The sequence below is a fragment of the Leptonychotes weddellii genome, chromosome 5, assembly GCF_054177405.1.
Source record: "Leptonychotes weddellii isolate Sample4059 chromosome 5, ASM5417740v2, whole genome shotgun sequence".
Taxonomy (NCBI): Eukaryota; Metazoa; Chordata; class Mammalia; order Carnivora; family Phocidae; genus Leptonychotes; species Leptonychotes weddellii.
Genome location: NC_138373.1, coordinates 100699056 through 100720343, shown reverse-complemented (window position 1 = coordinate 100720343; position 21288 = coordinate 100699056). Strand labels below are relative to the sequence as shown.

Genomic DNA, 21288 nt, shown 5'->3' with positions numbered 1-21288 from the left:
CGATTGTGTTGCTTAGAACGCGCTTTGGGGAGTTTGTGCCGGGGCGTTTTTGTTAAACAGGCTGCCGGGTAGATCTCGGCACTGAAAGTCGTCCCGGGTGGGCTGCTTCACCCTTCACCTGACCACTACGTGCTGCGGGCTTCGAATGTTTACGCTTTGCATGGAAAGAACATCACTGACAGGTGTCAGCCTCTCCCGGGTGGGAAGGGTTCTGTAAGCATGTACGTCTTTTTCAGTCTTCAACATTTGGGCTCCTACACCTCTTGGGTGGTTATCTTCGGTATAGTTCCCTTTGAGGGAGGGTGGACAGTATCCAGGAGGGTTCAGAAAAGCATATATGCGTTCCAATATTATGAATAATGATGGAAGTCTCTTTTATTTTCCCCAAACACTTCTTACTAACGGTTTCGTCTCCTACGCAACTGATCAAGTGTAGCGAGTTTAGAAATCTCGAAATGAGGTGCTCGGGCCCTACCTCAGTTAGAGACAGTGGGAGGCAGCGGAGGGCACGGAAGGACCCACTACAGGTCTGGTCCGTACTGGCGCGGCCCCACAGGGTCGGCCCAAGAGCCGGGGCCGGTGAGCTTTCTGCCTACCGCTGCGGCCCCCAGTTGCCGGGCTGCGGCCGAGAGCGCTACATTGCGCCTGCGCGCAAAGCCTCTGGCGGGCAAACGAAGTAATCTGTTAACTATACCTGGGTAGGACGGAGGCTGCCTCACGAGTCTGCGCAGGCGCATCCCGCCTGCAGCCATTGGCCGGTGCGCCGGCACCCATGCCAGTCACCCTTCACATCCTGTAAACAGGGGGGCCCGCTGGAGACAACAACTTCTGCTTCCGGGTCACACCTTGACAGCGGCTTTCACCACCCAGCTCAGCCCCGCGGTTTGGTGAGTGCGTACCTCGCTGCGGGAGTGCCTGCGGCCAGGTTCCTTAACCCGTGGCACTACGCCCAGTAGCTCTTTCTACATTCCCAGCTCGGGTTTCGTTAGTCCTCGAGGCAGAGACAGGGTTCCCGGCCTTGGGGGAATCAGGGCGGGGGTTGGTTAGCCTCCGGGGCTCCCCCGGCGTAGATTGCGCGACCTGCTTTCACCCCCCGCTCTGGGAGACCTGCCGGCATTGCTGCGATCTTTGCGGATCCCATGCGGAAAGTGACACCACACGTCCTCGCATTTCGTGCCCTTGCCCTTCGGCTCTTTGGCTCGGCAAGACGCAGCTGCCGCGAGCCGCCCCCACCCCTCGCCCCAGCAGGTGTGGTGGGGTTGGGGGCGCCTCTGGCTGGGCTGAGGGTCTGCCCTGCCTGGGCGGAAGCCAAGGCCTCACTAGCACCAAAGGTGTTGAATGTCGCCTCTCTCCCACTTTGCTTCTAGCATCGCAATAGAAAACCCTTGGGTGTTTTCTCTGGGTCCGAAGTTAAAGAAAACCGGGGGAGAGAGGGCTTTCAGTTCCAGCAGAGGAAAGAGGCCACGTGGGGTCAAACGGCGCACGGGCTGCTGTCTGGAGATAGGTCAAGCTTACGTTTCCTTGACCCATCCCCACAGTGCATGTTGTCAGTATGCCCCCGAAGTTTCACTCTTCACCAGGAGCTTCGATGCAACAGCAGAGAACCATTGGTCATGTCCTGAGTTAGGAGTTCTTAGCCTGGAGTCCCAAGAGTGCCCTGAAAATGATTGCAGGGTTTAGTTTCTGCAGATTATCGTAGCCCAGAAACGGTTAACAGAACCAGTTCAGTCTAAGCCTTCCACTTTAGATGTTCTGTCTTCTGCCCCCATTCTTGCAATCTCTGATTCAAATGCACCTCTGCTTTTTTCTCCTTTTCCCTTACAACAAAGAAGTATAAGATACAGACCCTTGTCCCTTCATTTAGTGGCTGTTGGATTAAAACATATGCCAAGTCTAAACTATCTGGAAAATTTCAGAGAGACATATAAACAAGTGTGTAAGCTTATTCATTCATAGTAACGTAGGGGAGAAGAATGCCCAATATGCATCATTGATACCTATGAATTGAACATTGTTAACCTGCATTCTATTAATTAATACTGTATATAGTTTAAACAGATTAATGGCTACTGATTAGCAAAATAGAAACTATTCAAATTTATAGTATATTACATAATGCATAAGGGGATACTCCATTATGAAAAGCAAAAATTATGTAGTGTGAAATGACCGAAATAATTTTAGGTTTTTTACCCTAGTAGTCCTCATATGCATAACATATTTAATTATGCAAGTTGTGAACTTTTTAGGATTTAAAGTAATAATCTTTACATTAATTCAACAAATATTTATTGAGAACCTGCCATGTGCCAGGAACTATTGAAAATAACACTGTATTTACTGCCAAGGAACTTACAGTTCAATAAGAACACATATTCCTAGAGAGCTGATACTGCATACTATATATTCTCTACAGTTTTTGATATATGCTTTTTCATGGAAATGCTCCACCTTGTTTGCTATAATTTTAAATGTTCCCCAACTAGTATATGGCTCTTATACAGCCAAAACTTTTATCAGTTATATTTAAGTATATTGCATTATTTTCTTCCATGCTAGAACTCTCGGTCCAATGAACATCTATTTGCCCAAGTCTATTTCTTAGTTGTCATGAACGGCCAGTTATTAAAATTTTTAATTCATTTTGCACTCTTAAATCTCATTTTCCTACAACCACAAGCATATGTCATTGGTATGAACTTTGCAGTTTTTTCTAATTTTATATACATGACTAAGGATACTTTTGAGATTTTTATTTTAAAATATGACCTCAGATATTTCCCATTTTTTTCTTTACTGAAGACATTTTAATCTGATGCCTCGTCATTGTTAACATAGATGTATTTCCTCCATAGCCTTTTCCCTCTCTTCACACAGGTATCGATCACTTGTATAGCCTTTAGTCAATCAACCAGTATTTATTAAATACCTACTTTTTGTGAGATTCTGTGGCTGGTCTTACATGAACAAAAAAATAGAAGACAGGGACCTTGCCTTCTAATTGATTATAATTTAGAGGAGAAACAATATGAATATAAATATACTGCAGGGCCAAATATAACAAGTAAGCTAAAGGTGATGGTGATAGTGAAGACCACAGAATCCAGAGGTGGGAAAGAATATTTCGTGGCATCTTCAGACTTCTAAAAAAATCCCCTTGCTTGCCTAGTCTTGTTTGTAAACTACACAGAGCTCCATGAGGGTCTTGGGCCTCTTGGGGAAATCTTGTTCCAGACTAGTTCAGAATGTAGAATTGAGGTGCCGAGGGTCAGAGCATTTTCATCTGGGTTTACCCAGCTCCCTAAGCAGCTATTACAATCTATTTATGATTCAGAAAAAATATTAATCATTGATCTCTTTGAAATCCACTTTTACTATTGGGAAGGCCTCAGAGAACTCCTAATCCTAGGGACAGGTGTGCTCAGTGATATTGTGTATGCCTAAAACTTCTTTGTTTCAGGCAGTTTGGAGCATGTGAACATACTCTGAGCCTTGATGAGTTCCAGTATGTGGTATATTATGCAGAGCATTCAGAGCAAATACTCCCTCTCAGAGCGCTTAATCCGAACAATCGCTGCCATTCGTTCCTTCCCACATGATAATGTAGAGGACCTCATCAGAGGGGTGAGTGTGCTGGATTGACGGAGAGTCCTGTGGGAGGTGAAGCGGGAAAGTTCCTGGGGAATCGTAATAGATTACAGATTTGTATCATTGACTCGGCACAAGATCACAAGGAGTTTTTACAGTCCTCTTACATGCATTAGCTTGACTATGAAAATACATTTTCCTTGTGTTTTGCTTCTCTTTCCTTCTCCCTTTCACTTTGTGCATCCGATATTTTCTTCAGGAAATGTGTTCTAGATAACCCTAGTCTCACATTCTTTGTAAAATCTCTGTCTGGATATGGTACATATGGGATCCAGCAAGCCCAAAGTCTTCTACACATGTTTTACTAAGGGAGGAAGGAGATGAGCAAAGCAGAAGTGGTTTTCAAATCCTTGTGGTTTATAATAATTACAGGGAGAGATATCACTTGCCATCTATCTTGACAACAGCCCCTAAAGTGCATGGTAATTTTTGACTTAAGAAAACATCTTAACACGTCTAACCACTGCTATTCAGCAATTGTTATATGACTAGTGTCCTAGATGGTCTTTGGTCTTTGCTGTCTTTTTCTAAATGTTATTCCTGTTGAAGAGAAGTTACAGGGTAATTTTTTGATCCCTAGAAAATGCATCCAGATGCTTACTTTTGTACGTTCTTTTCAACAACTGTGGAATCCTTATTTACTGCCTGGAGCTCTATAGCTGCTTCGAAGTTGGGTGCAGCTTTGAGAAGAAATAGTCATACAGTGTTAGCTTGTTCTCAGCAAAAGCGGTACCAGAGGATTCAGCAGTAGGAAGTTTGTCACATTCTAATTCTAGCTCTGCTGCTGAGTCATTCAGCGACTTTGGTCTGCCTGTAGGATCCCCATCTCCTTTCATCAGATTTGAAACAGAAGTACCAGCAGGGTCTAGGTAGCAGAGAATGCCGATGCTAAGAGGCTACTTTGAAGATGTTTATAAACAAAAAGATAACATTAAGATGACCTTACTATTAATGATGGTCATCTGTTGAATGCCAGAAAGAGCATGCCAGTTCTCCTGGTTTCAGTCTGACAGACTCACTTTCCTGACTTTTTCAGAGCCTGGTGGCCGTAGAAGGTGGATTGCTTTTCCAGCTTTCCTGCCTGATGCTAAGTTTCCCACTGCTTTTACACATGAGGTCATGTCCTCAGTGATGTCCAGATGACCATCTGGCAAGTTACCTTGTGGAAAAACATAATAATTCAGTCTAAGGAATCGATAGTTCCTTTCCTTCATCTTCAGTGTATTCTCTTGGTTTGGATATTATTTAACAAACAGGACTGGAAACCGGGACCAGTCGTATGTTTAGAGTGCGGTCAGAGCTAGAGCCCTCCTCCCCACCGGACTCCATTCTGACTCTCATCCTGCGCAGTGAGCCAGAGCCGAGCACGCTGACCGGAGTTTCCTTCCGCCCGCAGGGAGCAGATGTGAACTGTACCCATGGCACCCTGAAGCCCCTGCACTGTGCGTGCATGGTGTCAGATGCTGACTGTGTGGAGTTACTGCTGGAAAAGGGAGCGCAGGTAAAACTTTTTAACACTGTCACGTTACGGACCCACTGAAGCTTGAGCTTCGCATTTCCTTAACATTTCTGTCTTTTCTCCCATCTCTTCCCACCTTCTAGCCCGTGGTAACATTGGCATGGCCAATATTAAAGCAAAATGTAATGGTAAATACATACAGTGATCCAAAGGATTTCATTCCTTTGCCTTTCTTTCTTAAGTTGTCCGTGGCTCCGGGAAGAGGGAGTTTTATTTCCCCTTTCTCTCCCAGCCTTCCTCCTGGGCTTGTTTACCTTTCCATTCAGCCCTCTCATTGCCCATTGACTGTCCAGGTGCTCTAAGTACAGAGGCCCCTCGAGTGATGAAATGGAAACCATTGACAACCCACTACCGGACATGCACTTCTAATACCACCGTTACTGGGAGATAGATCTCATTAGGTAATCCATTCCTCAGAAGTAGCTACTGGGGCTATTTCTGCCCACTCATTATTATCCATTTATCGTGTCTTGTTCCTATCTTCTTTTTAATGTATCTTAAGATAAGAAACATAGATTAATTTATATTGGCATTAGCAGGAAGCAGCATAGTGTAGTGAATGATTAAAAGAGTGGACTCTGGAGCCCGACTTCATGGATTTGAATCCCAGCTCTGTCACTTCCAGCTCTTGTGACTTTGAACAAGTTACTTAATTTTTCTTTGCCTCAGTTTCCCTACCTGTAGAATGGAGATGATAATGGTATCTTCTTCATAAGGTTGTCAAGTATTTAGTTTTACACTGGCATGTAGTAATTGCTAAGTCATTGCTTGTTAAATAAATAAATAAGCAGTTTTGACTCTTTGTAAGCAATCTGGAAGTTGCAGATGCTGAGGCGCTAATTGGAATCAGACATGCCGTGAAGCTGGTGTGCAGGCCCCAAACACATTGGTCAGTAAGCCCAAGGCGCCAGCCCCCAGCACCATCGTCTCCACACGGCCATGCTGTTCACGGCCATGCTGTCCTCTACTTGTCATTATCTTTTCCATCACTCTTGGGAGGGACCCTGAAATGAAAGCCAGTGATTAATATCAATGACGAAAATACCCTGGGGAAAAAAAGTCTTTAGCTAAATAGAAAGTTGAACTCAGTTAAATATTCCAGCGTATTTTTATGGCATTTTGAGGGGAAGATAATATGCTAGATATAATTTGGGTTTTGAAGTCTTTGCAGCCTTCAGAAATGATAAGTAATGTTGATTTTCAGTAAGTCAGCTGCTTTTCCAGCATTGGAAGATCAATCTTCCCTTTACATGGCTTTTATCAAGGTCCTCTTGTGACTGCACGGCGTATATTTGCAAGGGCGCTGATTGGAGTCAGAATTTGAGCCTCTCTGTACGGCTAAAGAACACAGCAAAACTACATGGGCAGAGTTTGGCCTCATTTTTCAGTCTGGTTGCCATTAGCCACAGGACAGAGTGAGTTGGGATAAGTAAAATAATCCAGAACCTTTACTCTGGCTAATACATTCAAGCTAACTTTCCAATAAATATCTTCCAGAGTAGTTACAAGGATTTAGACTTCATCTTCTCTTTTTTTACCCCTTTCCCCATGGTAGAGATCCTAGTGAATCATAAACAAGAACATAGCAAAAACCCAAATAAAGCAGGCCAACTAATCAATGCACAGAATAGAGTGCCGATCGTATTGAGGCCGTTCTCTTCCTATTTGCCCCTAAGCTCCTGTCATACCTCCTCTTGATCACCAAGACTCGCTGGGAATTGTTTGTTGACTCTTATATTCAGAACATGACATAGCAAAGGTCTTGGATAAACACACGCAAGCTGCTTTTGCCCACCCATCTTCCTCTCGGTAGTCTAGCTATGGTAATATAGTTCCTCCCTCTTTACAGGTGAATGCCCTGGATGGTTACAACCGAACAGCCCTCCACTATGCAGCTGAGAAAGATGAGGCTTGTGTGGAGGTCCTCTTGGAGTATGGTGCAAACCCCAATGCACTGGATGGCAACCGAGACACCCCACTTCACTGGGCAGCCTTTAAGAACAATGCCGAGTGTGTGCGGGCCCTCCTAGAGAGTGGGGCCTCTGTCAACGCCCTGGATTATAACAATGATACCCCGCTCAGCTGGGCCGCCATGAAGGGAAACCTTGAGAGCGTCAGCATCCTTCTTGATTATGGTGCAGAGGTCAGAGTCATCAACCTAAAAGGCCAGACGCCCATCTCCCGCCTGGTAGCTCTGCTAGTCAGGGGACTTGGAACAGAGAAAGAAGACTCTTGCTTTGAGCTCCTGCACAGAGCTGTTGGACACTTTGAATTAAGGAAGAATGGCACCATGCCACGAGAAGTGGCCAGAGACCAGCAGCTGTGTGAAAAACTGACTGTCCTGTGCTCAGCCCCAGGAACTCTAAAAACACTCTCTCGCTATGCTGTGCGTCGGAGTTTGGGACTCCAGTACCTCCCAGATGCGGTGAAGGGCCTTCCACTGCCAGCTTCCCTGAAGGAATACCTGTTACTTGTGGAATAGGCTGCAGGAGCCGTTTGCACCCTCACGCAGGCAACCCCGGGGGGAGGTTTTTCCCTGCAGTCCTCTCTTTGTCTTGGAAAACAGGAAAAGCAGTTGTTCCTGTTGCGTGGTTTGTATTTAGAGACAACGTGTCCCGACGGTAACCTCCACACCATCTCCCCTCCCCAAACCAAGCAACCAAACAAAAAAAAAATCCCTCACTTTTGTTTTCTGTTTCTTGCTTACTTGGCTTTTTATATTGCACCCTGCAAAAGAAGAGGTCTCCCCCTACCCTCCCCTTTAGGGAAAAAGTCAACAATGCAACAAAATTCTCTAGGAAAATGAAGAGTATTTAAAGAGTGTGTGTTTAGTTTTCCTTTGGGAACGTGATTAACATTTCAGAAGAATCCCTCTAGAAGCATTGTAACTGGTCAGTGAAGTTTAAGAAAATTCCAGCTAACAGATGTGGCCCAAAGATGAAGATACTACAACCTCCAATGGTGTGCAGATGCACAGTTGGGCTGGATGATACGGATGATCCCCTAGCGTGCCCCATCACGGAGTGTGCAGAAGGGACTGGCCCCCTCTCACCATCAGAGCAAACAGCAGCCTTTGCCTCTTTTCCATGGGTGTGCCTGAGGGTTACAGTAGTTCAGCAGTGCTATTTCAGAAATAACATTGTCTGACTGCTTTCCACGTAGTAGAAGAGAGAGCAGGTTCTGAGCAGTCCTAAGAACTCAGATGTCCTAAGAACTTTTCTCCTAATGCAGGTCTTTCTCCTTGTGAAAGCCAGTTTGCTCCAACGGGCTTAGCAGGTGTTTGTACACCTTAGGTGAAGGTGTTTACTCCAGCAGGGGACGAGATGGGCTGGGCTGCCTTTTCCCACGGGTCTTCATTTCCCCATAGGCAGCTCACTCTGCTAAGAGTTGGGAGTTATTTTCCTTTCAGTTGTTTTGGAAACTTTGCTTTTTACTGATCTATACAAGACACTGGGGAGTGCAGGGTGCGGGGGAAGAGCATTATAAGAGCTTCTTTTGAGATGGCCCACCTACTCAAAAAAGAACTGCCTTAGTGAACCATACTTAGTCAACAATACTCTTTCTTTTCATGTTCCTAAACTAGAGCAAGTTGTTATTGATCTTGGATGACCCAGATGCAAATTTGAAAACTTTTTTTTTTTGTTTAACCGATTGGGAACCACAAATAAAAATGACTGGAATCTGCTGACACAGCTGATTTCAAAAACAGTGTCTGCTTTTGCTGTTGGTGGTTTTTTTTTGCTCACTTGAAAAAAAAGAAATAAACACTTCTAAAAGCGAGTTTGGCAATTTCTACTGTTCCTACTTTTCTCCACATCATCATTAAATCCCTGGGAGCCCTATTGGCCATAACTCTGAAATGGGGCTGTCACTACCCTCCTACTAAGCTGGTTTGAGGATGCAGTGCTAACAGTGCTTGCTATTTACTGTTAAGTTCTCTTCCCCGTAAAGAACTGCACAGAGAGCATTTGGCTGCTTTAATTCTGGACTCCGACAAGCCTTCTCAGTTACTGTTTAGAACTGTCTTCAGGGTGTAGAGGTAATACTTTGGATAGCAAGCAAAAGTGATGTATTACAGCTGATCCGTCCTCCACCACTGGTAAAACCTTGAACCTCTTCCTGCTTCATCAAGCAAGTGAGGAGACTGGGTCGGGAGGAATATGTGTGCTTGTGCCGAGAGCCACAAGCGGGCACTGTCCTGTCAATTTGGAGGCTCCCGAAGACCAACTGCATGACATGGTCACTTGGCTGATGCGGAGGAAGAAGCTATTGTTACGGCACAGAACAAACTGAGCTGAATAAGAACTGACAACTTTCTAAAGCCCTATTTCAGCCAACCCACCAAACCAGGGCCCGGGCTGGGGGGTCTCTTTCCCAGGCTTTCAAAATGTGCATGTCTCCCCACAAACGGAGTCTGCCTTTCATCTAGGAAGGAGTACAGGGGAAGAGTTGAGAAGGAAGAACCCTGAGTTGTCAGAAGAGGAGTACAGATCGTGGGATGGCTGGAAAAAAGCACCCCTGGGAAATAGGTAGATGATCAAACGGTGAAACACAACTTCCTGCTTAAGAGAGTCTGACGCATCCTGTGGGTGCAGAGGATGCGGGAGGGACTGGTGTGGTATGAGGGTAAGGACCAGCGTACGATGTCCCCTAGGACCTTACGTACAGAGCCAAGAGATGCTGCGGGAAATAAGCCAGGAGGTGGAGAGAAGTACATGGGGTGATCATATGGGCTGCATCTTCCCAAGTGTCTGAGCAGAGTCTGGTCCTTAGGGCTGACAGTATGACAGCTACTTGTGCAAGTGACAACAGGAGAACCAAAAGCAGTGACCAGTTGGCATTTATTAGTGTAGCTATTGTTTGTCACTGCAGTAAAAGTAGTAGAGGAACCAAGACTTTGTTATCACAAAGAAATAAATACAGCTTATTTTTAGGAAAATTCTAACCGAGTAGCTGAAATCTAGCAGTAGCCTAGAGGAGCCCAGTCTTCTTGTGTGACAGATGAAGCTGGGGTAGAAGTCATGATAAATTCTACCTAAAGGTGGCTTCTACTCACTGCCTATTGCCCCAGCTCCCTGGCAGAGCTGGTCATGGCTACAGCTGCAGAATAAAAGGAAACCTAAAGAAAAATGCACTAAAACACTTGGGAATACATGGACTTGGATCTATCAGGGGGTTAGCTGACCATGATCAGACAATCCATGACCCTCACTCCAAAGAGGGTTAGATAGAAGTTTCTCCAGATCGCTTCCGACTGATGTGCTCCAGGTGGGCGTGCTCTGAGGTGTCCAAGTCAATCTCGTACTTGGCTAAGATTTTGAGGATGGGCCTCAGCTTCAGCCACCACTGTTCCTTGGGGATGCGGTGCCTACAGAGAAATGAGAGAGATGATGATTTCCCCTTTTAGCACCCCAACTGACTTCTATCAAAAGCTGATGGAAAGAAGTTGAGTAGAAGAGGCTGGATTTTAGGGCAAGGGCTAAGATCTGAAATAGTTTCGACTACAGGCATTAGTCCTAAGATAAAAGGATTGAAGACAGCGAACAGGTTGGGAAGAGATCCTGAAACTACCAGGGAAGTAGATGTACTCACTCAAAATCCGTCTGGTCCTTCAGCTCAGTCACTGGTTGAAAGACCAGAGCCCTCTTACGCATCCCCAGAACACAGCCCGAGTCTGGCGTATTGGCAAAGATCCTCCCTGCAATAAAGGTCAATAAGCTTCAATAATGGGGATCCAACCTCTATGGAGGGGGCTTGCCCTCTTACCCCACCTACCATTACGGTAACTCTCTTTGATTTTCCCGAACATCCAGTTCATAGCCTTGGCGCCCATCTTAGTGGCAAAATTCCTGTCAAATGGAGTTGGGCTCCCCCCCTGAAAAAAGAGTCTTAAAATTACAGAGGGAAAGACTCTAATGAAGTGGCAGAGATATCTGAACATACAGAGAAAAAGGAAAGAAAAGGCCCCAGGTTTACAGCCAGAAACAGAAATCCTAACTCTGAAAGGAAATCCTGACAGTGCTGCGAACCAGGGTGAGTTGGCGCGGCAGATTTGGCCACTTACTAGGTGTAAGAGTAACTAATCAGATAAGGGGGTAACCGGTCTCACAACTGCCTCTTCTAGCTCCACAGCTGCCAGACCCTGTCGTTTACTTCTAGTCTGGCTGGCCGCTCAGTCACTTCCTGCCCCTCTTCAGCCTAGCAGCTTTTGTCAGTCGCCACCGTCAGGGACACCGAAGGGTTCCTTGCGAACCAATACGGATGGGCTTGGCAGCACCTCAGAATGATATGAATCATGTAGATTTTCTCTGAACTAAGAGAAAGTAGGTGGGAAGTGGGGAATAGATCGTCATACTTTAACCAATTGTACCCCATTCCTGCAGGGACTAATAAGCTCCTTCAAGCTTGAGATATTGGGAATTCATACGTGGGTAGACAAAGGTCAAAGGTCCATACTTAAGCAGGATCAGCTGGAGACACTGGGAACGGGGAGGCCTAAGACCACTAGGCCTAAGACCATCTGTGAGCGAGGCCCACCGGAGGTGGGGATTGAGTGTGGGTGGTAGAAAGGAATTCGTTTCGCCCAGAGACCCCAGTTCACGGGGCTGGAGCCCAATACCCGCAAGGTGCCTGTACTCATTGCCTAGGTTCCTTAGGGAAGGCGGTATGGTGCGGTGGGAAGAGCCCTGGCTCTCGCCCGGGCTTGATGAGTGGCCCTGAAAAAATTATGTCTCCTCTCTGGGCCTCGTTTCCTTCATCTGGACTAGTGGTTCTCAGCTGGAGATGATTTTGCCTCCCCGGGGACGTTTGGCAATGTCTGAAGACATTTTTTTAGTTGTTACAACTCAGGAGGGAGGTGCTACTGGCCTCTCGTGGGTAGAGTCCAGGGATGTTGCTAAAGCATCCCACCGTGCACAGGACAGCCACCTGCAACAGACTTATCCAGCCCCAAAGAGCAACGGTGCCAAGGCTGAGAAGCCCTGCCCTACATGAAGAGCATGGACCACATAATCTCTAAGGCCATTTCCAGAGTAAAGGTGTTTAGACCCTATGACAGTACAAGATTGCAGGCTCATGCTCCAGCAGACTGGAGGCCAGCAGAAGAGCCAGTGGCTACTGGGGGTATGGCCATCTGGTGACGGGCGCGGCGGGGGCGTCTTCCCTACCTGCTGCATGTGGCCAAGCACATTCTTCCTGCTGTCAAAGATGCCCTTCCCCTCCTCAGAGTACAGGTTGAAAATGAAGTCAGTGGTATAGTTCTCATTGCACTTCTCATTCCTGCCACGTAGAGACCAAAAGCCTGTGACTTTGGTTGTCCACCCCCTCTTCCCTCCCAACCCTTTTCTGCTTTTGTAAGCTTTGTTCTTCCCTTTTCTATCTCCTCCCTCCCATGGCTCAGGTTCTCTCCCTTTGTATCCAGATTCCTCAGGGTGTCCCAAACGGATCCATTCTGTGGGCTACAGCCAGAGCCTAATTTTTCTCTTCACTTAGGAACAAGCCGTGGATGAGGTACCTTAACACCAAGCCCCTCTTCACAGTCGTTTTCATCTTTTGTACCAGATGTTCCACATTTGCCTGAAAACATGAGAGCAAATCCTAAGCCCAGCTGGGGGTGGATAAGGCTGGGCAGGTGCACAGCTCTCTTGTTCCCCACCAGGCCTCTCCTGGGGAGAGGGACATGGAAGAGAGTCGTTTACAATCCTGTGTCTCATCCCTGTAAGAAGTTCAGGGCAGACTGAAATTTAAACAAAGACTGCAAACGAGACAGGCAGAACTGGAAGAGGGCACGTCAGAGACAGCTGTGGCAACTGCCAGGTTTCGCCTTTCCCCCGCTCCCAATGTCCCTTTCCAGGGGTTTCTGGTTCCCTTCCCTCAGAGGGCTGACTTTTGCTCTCAGCGTCGGTCTTTAAATGGTTTGCTTGTGTGCGCAGCAGTGATTCACCTGGGAGGAACCGGTTCCTTCCTCTGGGCTTGGAGTTGGGGTAAAGGAGGAAGACTCCCACCTCCATTCCTGGCAGGGGCTGGCTGGGTTCTTGGATTGGGGAGGTCCCTCCGCCTGCTGCCCCTCCACTTTGTGGCCTTTCTTTCCTCCAGTGAACTGAGATCTTGGAAAGTTAGGATCATACGGTCCCTCTGGAACAGGAGTCCGAGCCTCTCCCCCCCCGTGACAGGGAATGGAACGAGAAGAGTCTGGTAACAAGGGAAGTCCGGAGGGGTGGCGTGATGCCATAGAAAGACGGACTTTCTCTGTTAGTTAAACCACCTACTCACTCACAAGTCTAGAAAAGGCTTTTAACCTCTCTAAATCTTTCTTGTCTGTAACATGGAGATAATCTCTCCCTTGCATGTCGGTTTTGAAGACAAAATGCAGAAACACTCGGGCAAGGGCTTAGCACTACGCCATCCTTCGAAGCGGATGCCCCCGAGAGCCAGTGCCGGGGGCGCGTGCGTGAGGTTACCCGGAGGTGCTCCTCAGGGCCCCCACACCCAGCAGCTGTCCTCGTCTTGAGCTCTCCCAGCTCAGGTTGCCGTGCGGGGGGGGGCAGTGGGGACAGACGGGGGCAGGGCAGAGCTACGGCACAGGCCCGGGGTGGCCGTCTACCTGCAGGTCCCGAATGGTGAAGGGCTCCTCAAAAATGTAGGCGGCGTCAGCCCCGGCTGCCAGGCCCGCCATGGTGGCCAGGTAGCCGCAGTAGCCGCCCATGGTCTCAATGATGAACACCCGCCGCTTGGTGCCCGCGGCTGACTGCTTGATGCGGTCACAGGTCTGCAGGGACAGTGGGTCACAGCTAGAGACACGGGGCCCAGGGCCTGCTTCTTGTCACTTCTCTGGCCCTCGCCACAACCCAACTCTGGAACGCTCTCGTTCCCAGGCCGGCCGGCCGGCCTTCAGGGACGGCAGGCACGATGGCCACCCAGGCTGTGGGACTCCTCTCCCCGGAAGGAAGCTGTCCGCATCCTTTCCATTGCTCAGGGTGGGGAAATTAGACCACAGGCCCTCAGGAAGGAGAAGCCGTCTGGTATGCAGAGTACAGACGCCTTTCTGGTTGGACACTCGCAGGTGAGAATGAGGCCCACACGTGGGGACCAATAAGGCCCACGCCTGCGCTTCAATAAGCACTTCTCAGGCACTTCGCTTGGTTGGTACCAAGAAAGTAGCTCACTTTCTAGGAGCACACGCAGTCCAGGGACTATAGTCCCGGCAGAGGCCTGGGGGGGTGGGGGGGGCGCTCTCACCGTGCAGATGGTGTTGAGGGCTGTGTCAGCCCCCACACTGAAGTCCGAGCCGGGGACGTTGTTGGAGACGGTAGCGGGGATGACCACAAACGGGATGCACAGCTCATCAAACTGCTTCCTGCCCTCCATCAGTTCCAGGCCCCCAGTGTAAGCCTGAGAGGAGCCGCGAGGGCAGCAATGAGGGGAGAGAGAAAGGTGGGGGCCGGAGGGGAGGGGAGGGGAGGGCACTCACCTCAAAGCCCCCGATGATGACAAGGCCCTGAATGTTAAACTTAGTGATGTTGGCACTGATCTGCTCAAAGCTCTTCTTGGGGAGAGTCCTAGTTGAACGCGGTGGGGCAGGGGTGGGCGATGGGGCAATGGAATTTGGAGAAGGGACAGCAAAATTGAGGGAGAGAAAAGCCAGAATTAGAAGGTGCTTATGTATAATTTTTTGGCTTGTGGCCCCTTCCCTAGGCCACCTCTCACCACTGTCCAAGTCCACCCTGGGGCTTTAAATTGCCAGAGCTGCTAAAAGATGTCTGGATGGGCATGCCTGCCCCCACTGAGGCAACTGTGAGCTTGGGGACCAAAGTTCCAGACCACAGCAGTGTAGATGCTGACCGAATGAACTGACACCCATACTCAAGGGACATCTTTAGGGGTGACGAGGAGGAGGTGCTCCTATGATGCCCCTTACCTTTTCGTCCCAAGTTTGGAACCGCCTTGGCCAGTCCAGCCCCCCACATAGCTCCAGCCAGCTTCCTCGATCTGCAGGAAAAGGTCACATGCGTGTGCACTGTGGACTGACACCACTTCCTGAGTTCTGAGCCCACCCCAACACCCCCTGGTTGGCGGAGGAATGCCAGGCATCGGCTTTTCCCCATCTCAAAGAACTTCCTCCACCCTTATTGCTCATTCACAAATATTAAGCGCCCACTTATGCCAGGCGCCGCAGTGAGCTTTGGGAGAGAGAGAATTAAATAAGGTCTGTCGCCTACAAAGGGTTCGTCTCAGTGGCTCCTGCCTGTTCATACTGCCCTAAAACTAAGTATTTACTTCTGCTCACACCCTGGGAGGAAAGCAAGGTGGAGGACAACAGAAAGAAAGAGAACGGACAGGTCACCCCTGCTACACTTACCCTCCCCATGCCTGCTCCTTGGCCCCAGATTATGTGCCCTCTGTCCTTTTAGTCCCCGTACCTGACCCTTGGCCAGGCCCTCGAAGCCGTCGTGCACAACCAGCACCCGGTTGCCTTGGATGAGGCCAATTCTCACGGTGGAGCGCACAGCAGCATTCATGCCTGCAGCCGGGGCCCCCACGTTCATCACGGCCACGGTGTGCGTGCTACCCTGGGGGGAAGGAAGCGGACAGGGAGCGGGGCAGACACGGGCACCGAAACCCCCGCAGAGGGAAGGGGACAGGTCAGTCAGGGAAGCCCAACTCCAGGTCCCTGGTGGTCCTAGGAGCAGGACATGGGCCTCTGGACGACAGAGGAATGCCGGCGCAGCCTGCTCCTTCTACTATGGAAGCAAAACTCCACCACAGATCAATAAGCGAGGCCGCTGTCCCTGCTCCCAGACGTCATTCATTACGTAACGAATGAGACCTTCCAGAGCAGCATTTCCAAAGCATGATCCTTGGACCACCTGATCTTTATGCCATTAAACCTGCATATTCCTGGCCCCTGCCCAGATCTAAATCCTCTCTGTGGGAAGGATCCAGCAATCTGCATGTTTAGTAAGCAGCCCACATAATGCTGATATACCCTGAATACTGAGACTCACCACTGAGACGGAGGGAGTGCCTTAAGTACACTCAGACGTGGTTATTCCCGGATTCACCCAGGGGAAATGATACATAAACCTACCTGGTCAGTCCTACACTGGATGTGGGTCTTGGGTTCGAGACACCCAGGGCACACTAAGAACATGGGGCTGGTATCTGGGGTGGCTGAGAGAGTTCTTGGTAGGGCCAGGGACTCGGTACCGAAGATGACAGGGGGGCAAGGAAGGTGGCCAGGCCGTAAGTTGTGTGGAGCGGAGGCAGCGCTTCATACGGGGAGACTGAGAGGAGGAGAGGGTCAAGGGCAGGGAACTCACCGGTGCCTTCGAGACTGGGGTTCTGACATGAGCCAGAAGCTTGTATACCTCCCAGTTGTTCATGAAGCTCCTGTAAAAAGCAGAGAGCAGGGTGTCTCCAGACCACTCCCCACGCCAGCAGCCAAGGGGGCCTGGAGTTTTGCTCGCGGTGTGAAGTTCCACAGGGCAAACCTCGAAGGGTAACTGGGACATAGCAGGGGCTGACAGGGGGCCGCCGATCAGTCCAACCCTCCCTGAGTGCTCTTCTCCCAGGCCCTGCGCTCAGCAGGAGACGCTGCCCTTGGCCTAGAGAAATGGAAGCCCTAGCTGGAATCCACACACAGAAACACCAGGTGATGGAAGGCCAGTCCCAGGGACAGCGTCCCTGCGATGTACTGTTCCTCCTGGTCACCTCACAGCCCATTCTCCTGGGGAAGACACTGTCACAGACAATAAAAAGAGGAAGAGGCAGAAACTCCTATTTTGGGTCTGAAGCTATGTCCTTTTTTTTTTTTTCCTTTGCTTCATTCCAGTATCTGATTTCTGTAGCTAGTGAGCTTCTGATCATTCCCTCACCGGCCTCGCAGCTTCATGGCTTCGTCGAATTTCCTGTCGTTCATGGCCATGGTCACATCCTTGGTCTGAGGGAGGAGCACAGCGAGAGTCAGGACGACGGGGCAGGGCTCTACGCAGCTGGATTTCTACCCCATGGGAAGATTCCGCCTGTCTCTGCGCTTACGACTGGATCCTGCCCACCAGGAGCCCCACCTGTTCTAAGCTCCCCAAACTTTCACAGAAAGAAGTATCTTTGTGTTTCCTTAATTTGGGGAGTAATGAGCAGCAAAAGGAAGGAGCTGATTCAATGCTCTACTTACTAGAACACGGGCAGAGTGGAGGAGTGCTCACAGACAGAAGAGCATCCGCCTCCATCCCATGCCCACGGCCGCAACCTCAAGGTAGCCTCTAAACTGAGGAAATGAAGAGGATCCCCCAGACAGCCCGGTCAGGAAGAAAGGCTAATCCTTGCCGGGTGTTTCCCAGCTACTGATTTCTTCTCCGCGAGCCAGTACTTTCGCTTTTGGGCTTTTGGAGACACAGTTCCAAGCAAGGCTGGAGCTTGTCTGTGCTGCGGGTTGCTGGGACTCCCCGAGTCTCAGAGAGAAGCAGGCCCACGCATGCGGCCCAGCCCCGAGAATTGGCCAGACCCCTTAGCTCCCAGCCGCAATGTCTGCTCGGTGGTAGCAGAGGAGTGATTCCTTCATGTAAGAGCCACCTTCCCCTGAGCACTCAACATTTTCCAGGTCCTGCATCAGACCCTTTACAAAGCTTCCCGCCACTCCTTCTAACAGCCCTCAGGGTGAGCGTTAGAAACCTCATGTTGGTTCAGAGAAACACATTCAAGGTAGAAACCATAGAAACATATAACCTAGCCAGCCAGACCTTAATAATATCCCTGCTTTTAATAATGTTCGGAGAGATACTGCATTTCTCTTCCAACAAAGACGTGGTGAAATCAGTTGAGGTTGGATGTTGTGCAATACTGGGTCTCATCACTCGGTAGGATGTAGCATCTCTCACGTTCCTTGGGAACACTTACAGATGGGGACGCTGAGGCTCAGAGAGGAGACAGCTCCCATGCAAACCCTACTATGCTCCTTCCCCAGCTGACTCACTACACCATGCTGCCTTCCCATCTGCTCCTATTCCAGTGGCCCTGGAAGTGGGTCTCTTTCCCTCTAAGCTCCAGCTCCAAGACAGGCTTGGGACTGTTAGGAAGCGGAGCGGAGGTCAGTACTTACCACCTGGACACACTCCATGAGGGGCAGGCGCACAGCCTGGTTCCCAGAGAGGCTCACCACACAGGCTGGGGTGTCCGGGGTCCCCTCCAAAAGCGCCATCACAGCTTCCACACCCATCCTGCTGCCCTGCAGAAGCCCAGGGAGGAAAGACAGTCTGGTTCAGGCCTCCCCATCTGGACTCAGCCTGGAGAGCTAGGGCACTCGAGGCCCCTCCAGATCACAGGGTTGAGCCACATATTTGAGGACTATAGCCAAGAACTTACTGGACTTTACCTCCCTACTCAGATTTCATCTAAGCTTGATGATTCCTCATCCTCTGGCCATTCTGTTTGGTTCCAGAGAAATATGTCCACTGTAGTAATCAAGGACGTTACGGAGGCTTAATAATATTCCCTTCTTATTGATAAAATAAGGAAGAGTATGGCCTCTCTCTTCCAATGTAAGTAGGATAAGAGGGTTCAATCTGAGTGTCTGAAGTTAGATCTTAATAATGTTATTAATGCTCAAAGTGGAGATCTGAGAGCTCACCATTTGGGGGGCATAGAGTTCCCCAACAGTTTTTGCAACAGAAGAGAACTGGTAAGTGTACGGGAATGGGTCAAGGGCCAGTGCCATCCAGAGGCTGGAGGCGGGCGACATGGTCAGTGGGGTGCGCCCCTGTCATTGTGAAGCGCAGTTCTGTGGACTATGGGTTCTAAGACGCCAGGGCCCCGGGACCCCACGACTCACCAGGATTCGGTCAAAGGCTGACGGTGTCCCACCCCGCTGCACATGCCCCAAGACAGTGACCCGAGTGTCATATCCCAGACGCTTTACCACCAGCTGAAGAGACCAAAAGAGGGACAGAGAGAGGGATACAGAGTCAAAGACCGAAAACAAGCAGAGACTGAGATAAACCCCGATGGCTTAGCCTCTTATCTTGTCACGATGCCTTGGACACCCGGGGGCAGGAAACTTGGGGAGAGATGTGCAGAAGGGCTAAGGGGAGACTCAGAAATGACTAGGGAAGGGGGATGGTGTCCAAGGCCTCTCTGGCTTCATTCCTACTAACGTTCTTGATGTCCTCGGAGGTGATTGGTTTCCCATTCCTGTCGATCGCACCCTCAGCCACAATGATGATGTTGAGACGAGAACCACGGGTCCTTGTCTGGTCGAGAGCAAAGAGAAGAGCGGTCAGTGGAGGGAAACTGGTGGACGGGAAGGGCAGCATCAGTGGAACAGGCGAGGGTTTTTTTAAGGGCAAAATAAAGTGCCAGTACCTCGCTGAGCCGGCGACAAAGATGTTCCTCCCAGTCATCATCTGGTGGACATTCAGGAATAAAAACCCAGTCAGCCCCACAGGAGAGGGAAGTGACAAGGGCCAGGTATCTGAGATGAGAGGCAGAAGCACCGCGCTAGGAGCCACACTCCACCAACAGCCTCACCCGTACCCAGCGGGACTGCCTGTCCCCATAGTCGGTGGGAGGTCTGAGGATCGGTGGTTTCCTTCTTAGGGGAGGGTAAGAGCACTGCTGAGACAGCTTCTCAGTGGGATCCTGTCCCTGAAGAGCACCTTCTAGTCACGCTCCCCTACCACAGTGGCTTCTAATCTCAGAGCACTGTGTGTCCCTTCCCACTGGAGTGTGACACACCTGCACGTGTCGGTAGGTGGGGAAGGAGGGGCGCTGGAAGCAGGGGAAGGGGCCACAGCCAGAGGAGCACATATACCTCCAGATCTGCTACCCCTGGGGGACCTCTTTGGACTCTCCGGGGAAGAGTAGGCTACTGCTGGCACCAGAGAATCAATGAGTCAAGCTGGGGATCTTACCCACAGTGCCGGCCCATCACTTCTAACACAAACGTCCTCTGGTGGCTGCGAGAGAGAGACAGAGGGCTTACAGTCCTAGTGTCCCTCTGGCCAGGATCAAGCCGCCACCCACATCCAGGCCATGAAACCTCCCTGGGAGATGCATTTATGCTATTAGGCCTTCCAGCAGGCTTCCTGTGAGACCAGGAAGACCCCAGGGAAACAGGTCAGCCACAGGGCGGCTAAAACACAGCAGTAAAATGTGTCAGTCCTGCGGCTCTGTTCCAGGGAGCGAGGGGGCCCAGGAAGGGAAGGAGAGCGAGGGAAGGGAAGTGAAGAAGTGAGGACTCGACTGGCCTGGAATCCCCCAGGATTACCCTGACCAACTGCCACCTGCTGTCCTCCCATTCTCACACGCTGAGCAGGGGCGGCGGCGGCCTCCACGATCGCGCTGACTCGGCTGAAAGGGGAGCTGAGGTATGGGGCTCCCTGGATTTGTCTCAGGTTGGACACTAATCACTTGGGAGACCCCAGGGGTACTCAAGCCCTCAGAGCTACAGCGTGGACAGTGGGTGAGACAATGACAGAGGCAAACCTACAGCATCTAGACAGCAGTGCAATTTCAGGGCTCTAGGGATAACTCTTCGTTAAAAACAGTGTTCCATGTCTTCCTCAGTTTCTTTCATGAGTATTTTATAGTTTTCTGAGTACAGATTCTTTGCCTCTTTGGTTAGGTTTATTCCTAGGTATCTTACGGTTTTGGGTGCAACTGTAAATGGGATCGACTCCTTAATTTCTCTTTCTTCTGTCTTGTTGTTGGTGTATAGGAATGCAGCTGATTTCTGTGCATTGATTTTATATCCTGCCACTGGACTGAATTCCTGTATGAATTCTAGCAGTTTTGGGGTGGAGTCTTTTGGGTTTTCCACATAAAGTATCATGTCATCTGCAAAGAGTGAGAGTTTGACGTCTTCTTTGCCGATTCGGATGCCTTTTATTTTTTTGTTGTCTGATTGCTGTGGCTAGGACTTCTAGTACTATGTTGAATAGCAGTGGTGATAGTGGACATCCCTGCCGCGTTCCTGACCTTAGGGGGAAAGCTCTCAGTTTTTCCCCATTGAGAATGATATTCGCTGTGGGCTTTTCATATATGGCTTTTATGATATTGAGGAATGTTCCCTCTACCCCTACACTCTGAAGAGTTTTAATCAAGAAAGGATGCTGTACTTTGTCAAATGC

At 49.6% G+C, this 21288-nt stretch overlaps 2 protein-coding genes across 8 annotated transcripts in view; one reads left to right on the top strand and one right to left on the bottom strand.

Moving 5' to 3' along the window:
* The first annotated feature begins 748 nt into the window (after nucleotides 1–748).
* On the top strand, nucleotides 749–8947 carry ASB8 (ankyrin repeat and SOCS box containing 8). Of its 5 annotated transcripts, none has more exons than XM_081821570.1 (5): nucleotides 784–887; nucleotides 1368–1504; nucleotides 3465–3624; nucleotides 5045–5149; nucleotides 7017–8947. In XM_081821570.1, the coding sequence occupies exons 3-5, from the start codon at nucleotides 3496–3498 to the stop codon at nucleotides 7647–7649; spliced, it is 867 nt and encodes a 288-aa protein (XP_081677696.1). In that variant the 5' UTR covers nucleotides 784–887; nucleotides 1368–1504; nucleotides 3465–3495; the 3' UTR covers nucleotides 7650–8947. The 5 variants fall into 5 exon arrangements, with proteins under 5 accessions (XP_030879583.1, XP_006729339.1, XP_006729338.1 ...); XM_081821569.1 differs by having other exon boundaries at nucleotides 3461–3624; XM_006729276.3 differs by lacking the exon at nucleotides 1368–1504 and having other exon boundaries at nucleotides 761–887.
* A 1042-nt stretch (nucleotides 8948–9989) lies between these two features.
* Nucleotides 9990–21288, bottom strand: part of PFKM (phosphofructokinase, muscle) — a 45693-nt gene continuing 34394 nt past the window's right edge. For all 3 annotated transcript variants that reach the window (XM_081821566.1, XM_081821565.1, XM_031023722.2), the window contains 17 exons: nucleotides 20071–20115; nucleotides 19523–19631; nucleotides 19315–19410; nucleotides 18993–19085; nucleotides 18264–18389; nucleotides 17041–17105; nucleotides 16486–16555; nucleotides 15586–15735; nucleotides 15084–15154; nucleotides 14637–14724; nucleotides 14405–14557; nucleotides 13770–13934; nucleotides 12681–12742; nucleotides 12334–12445; nucleotides 10943–11042; nucleotides 10760–10865; nucleotides 9990–10535 (listed from right to left, as the gene is read on the bottom strand). In XM_081821566.1, coding sequence (XP_081677692.1) covers nucleotides 10391–10535; nucleotides 10760–10865; nucleotides 10943–11042; nucleotides 12334–12445; nucleotides 12681–12742; nucleotides 13770–13934; nucleotides 14405–14557; nucleotides 14637–14724; nucleotides 15084–15154; nucleotides 15586–15735; nucleotides 16486–16555; nucleotides 17041–17105; nucleotides 18264–18389; nucleotides 18993–19085; nucleotides 19315–19410; nucleotides 19523–19631; nucleotides 20071–20115 — 1756 coding nt within the window. In that variant the 3' untranslated portion in view covers nucleotides 9990–10390. The remainder of the gene's footprint in view (nucleotides 10536–10759; nucleotides 10866–10942; nucleotides 11043–12333; nucleotides 12446–12680; nucleotides 12743–13769; nucleotides 13935–14404; nucleotides 14558–14636; nucleotides 14725–15083; nucleotides 15155–15585; nucleotides 15736–16485; nucleotides 16556–17040; nucleotides 17106–18263; nucleotides 18390–18992; nucleotides 19086–19314; nucleotides 19411–19522; nucleotides 19632–20070; nucleotides 20116–21288) is intronic.